At 32.6% G+C, this 2,680-nt stretch overlaps 1 protein-coding gene across 1 annotated transcript; it reads left to right on the top strand.

The window, feature by feature from the left end:
- LOC132556884 (transmembrane protein 169-like) lies at positions 1-1,256 on the top strand. The gene has a single exon (XM_060221341.1). It carries the CDS (start codon positions 89-91, stop codon positions 806-808), a length of 720 nt encoding a protein of 239 aa, XP_060077324.1. The 5' UTR covers positions 1-88; the 3' UTR covers positions 809-1,256.
- Positions 1,257-2,680: the final 1,424 nt, after the last annotated feature.

Below are 2,680 nucleotides of genomic sequence, written 5' to 3'. Positions count from 1 at the left end.
ACTTGGTATGGTTGGAAGTCATGTGGGATCACCTGTGAAATAGGAAGCCATTTGAAGGGAGTCTTTGTTCATTACAAGAATTATAACTATGGAGAACATCCCAGATGATTCTACAGATAAGTATAAAAAGGATTTATCAGAGCAGCAATCAAAACCTCACAAACCTGCAGTTTCATTGACTGACATTCCAGAGGAAAGAAATGGCCAAGACCTTGAGCATAGTCTCAATGAAGAGAAAATAAAAGATGAAAGTAGAAATCTAATTGATAAAGACAACACAAGGTCCAAGGGAGATAACTTAACAAGGAGTACAGAGATAATATCCATTGAACCTGTCGAAAAAGAAATGGAATGTCTTCCTTCTTCAAAAAATGAAAATGATATGGAGACAAGTGAGATTATCAGCAAGAACAGCGGTCCACATGTTGCCTTATTTTCTGTGATTTGCATCCCTGCAGCCTTTGTAGCCTCACTCTGTGTGGCGTTCTACTATGGAGCTTCATCATGGTACAATTTGTATCTCTACTTCAGTGAAGAAAAAACCATTTGGCACAAGGTTACAATTTGTCCTGTTTTGATATTAACATTTCCATTTACTGTGGGTTTGTCTTCCATTGGCGTTGCTGTTTTTGCAGCCTTTGTACAGCTTTCTTGGTTCTATCTGAGCTGGCATGCAGAGTTTTTGGACTTTGAAAAAGGTTTTTATGGCTGGTTGTGCAATAAGATGGGGCTGCCACAGTGTTGTCCTTATGAGTTGATTATTCTTAACAACGAATCAGAACTAGAACCTATGAGGACCGCTTTGTGATTGGAAAATATAAATTTCAATATTTTGTCTGATCACATATTTATTACATACTTTTTTTTAGAACAATAGTTTAAACCAAAAGATGTTTAGAGTTGGCTGTGAATTCATGAGTAAGGAGCCGTCATATATGGTTTCAGGGCTTTTTTTAGAGACACAATGGGGCCGAATATGTGCCTCTTTCCCAATTGGATTTACATGTATTTCATATTATGATCAAATTAACAAAATATATAATTAACTACTAAAAAATGATTGATTTTAATCCCAGAATGAGATAAAAGTTCAATATCCCAAATCAGTTGAAAAAAAACCTTGAGTTGAATGACACTTGCCACTGAAATTTGTCGGTAATGAAAGCCCTTATCAGTAACTGGAAAAGTGAACAAAACTTGGGAATGTTAAGAAATAATCAAAAATCAAAATTATGATTAAAAAAATGGTGAAGTATATCTCAGCCTTTCATTAATCATTCTATTATACATTTCAAGACTTTGTCAAGCTAAAGGTTTTATCCTGGAACTGGGAAGTATCCATTAGAACACATGTAAACACCACTCAGAGTCATCATTATTGAAAATGTGATCTATTTTTGATCTATCAGGGTAACTTGTTTTTAATGACAAAATTTTTTGTCAAAATATTTCCTTTTTTTATTTTTTCCTCATTGACTATTTCTTCTGTAACAAAAATGAATATTTACGGTGTACAGCTTGTTTTAATGTCAGGTCTTTGTACTGTACTAGATTCTACAATTATATCAGTATATATGATAAGTATTTATAGTGTTCCATATGTATATTTTACTGGTGCGTTTATATATCTGACCTAATTAACACACCATTTGCTCATTAAAACTGTGAGAGGGTAGTTGGATGAAATAAAGCTGTTTACATGTAAAGTGTCATTATGAAATCTGTCGAGACATGAAACTTTGGTAACAGAAAACACAATGTGAATTTGAAATAAAAATGTTCAATTCCATCCATATAACTGCTAGTAAAAAGTAACTGGAAATTTTGGAATTAAAAAGATACAAAGCTGAATTCAACATTGGTAGGTCAATGAAGCAATCAAACAAATATTTTCACATCTTTTATTAAAATTCTTCTGTTGAATGCAGTAAGACAAGGTTTCCAATATATAATCTCAGTTTTGTTTTTCATAGAAAGATGGACTATTATTGGATAGTCCTTAATAACACATCAATTGATAGAAATCAATTTTTATGACCCCCCAAAATTTCCGGAGGAGCATATAGTCGTTGCCATGTCCGTCCCTAAACTAGGATAATGAAACTTAGTGAATACATTGATCATGACAATGTGCAGTGTACCAAGTTCAGGGCCCTTGACCCCTCAATTTACAGAGTTATTGCCCTTTGTTAAAATATGTTTTCCAGAATTTAACTTTGCTTACATTTTAGGTAGGAAAGTTGGTGTATACATTGATCATACCAAGGCAATGTGCTTTGTACCAAATTCAGGGCCCTTTGTTAAAATTTTGTTTCTAATAATGTTGCTTTTGGGGAGCTTTCATCAGTTTCACTGGTACGCTTGTTAAATATTGATATCAAATTAATTTGCATAGAATGAATTATTTTCTAGATCTTGCTACATATGTACCTATATATTATCATTAAAACAATTAAATGATATGTCAGAAGTAAGGGTGGGTATTATTACAGTATTCATATTGATAGGATATTGTGATGTACATACAGCACAATATATTGTATCTTGATATACTTAATTTATGTTGTGTAGAACAAACGTGTACATAGAACTAGCTTAATTTAATGCAGTGATACATTGAACAACATATAATTTTGAAGAAAGATAACAACATACAAGATTAGAAACACATGAAACAAGC

This window comes from Ylistrum balloti, unplaced genomic scaffold (assembly GCF_031769215.1).
Source record: "Ylistrum balloti isolate Yb309-2 unplaced genomic scaffold, AGI_CSIRO_Ybal_v1 Utg370598, whole genome shotgun sequence".
Taxonomy (NCBI): domain Eukaryota; kingdom Metazoa; phylum Mollusca; class Bivalvia; order Pectinida; family Pectinidae; genus Ylistrum; species Ylistrum balloti.
This window is presented reverse-complemented; position numbering and strand designations above follow the sequence as displayed.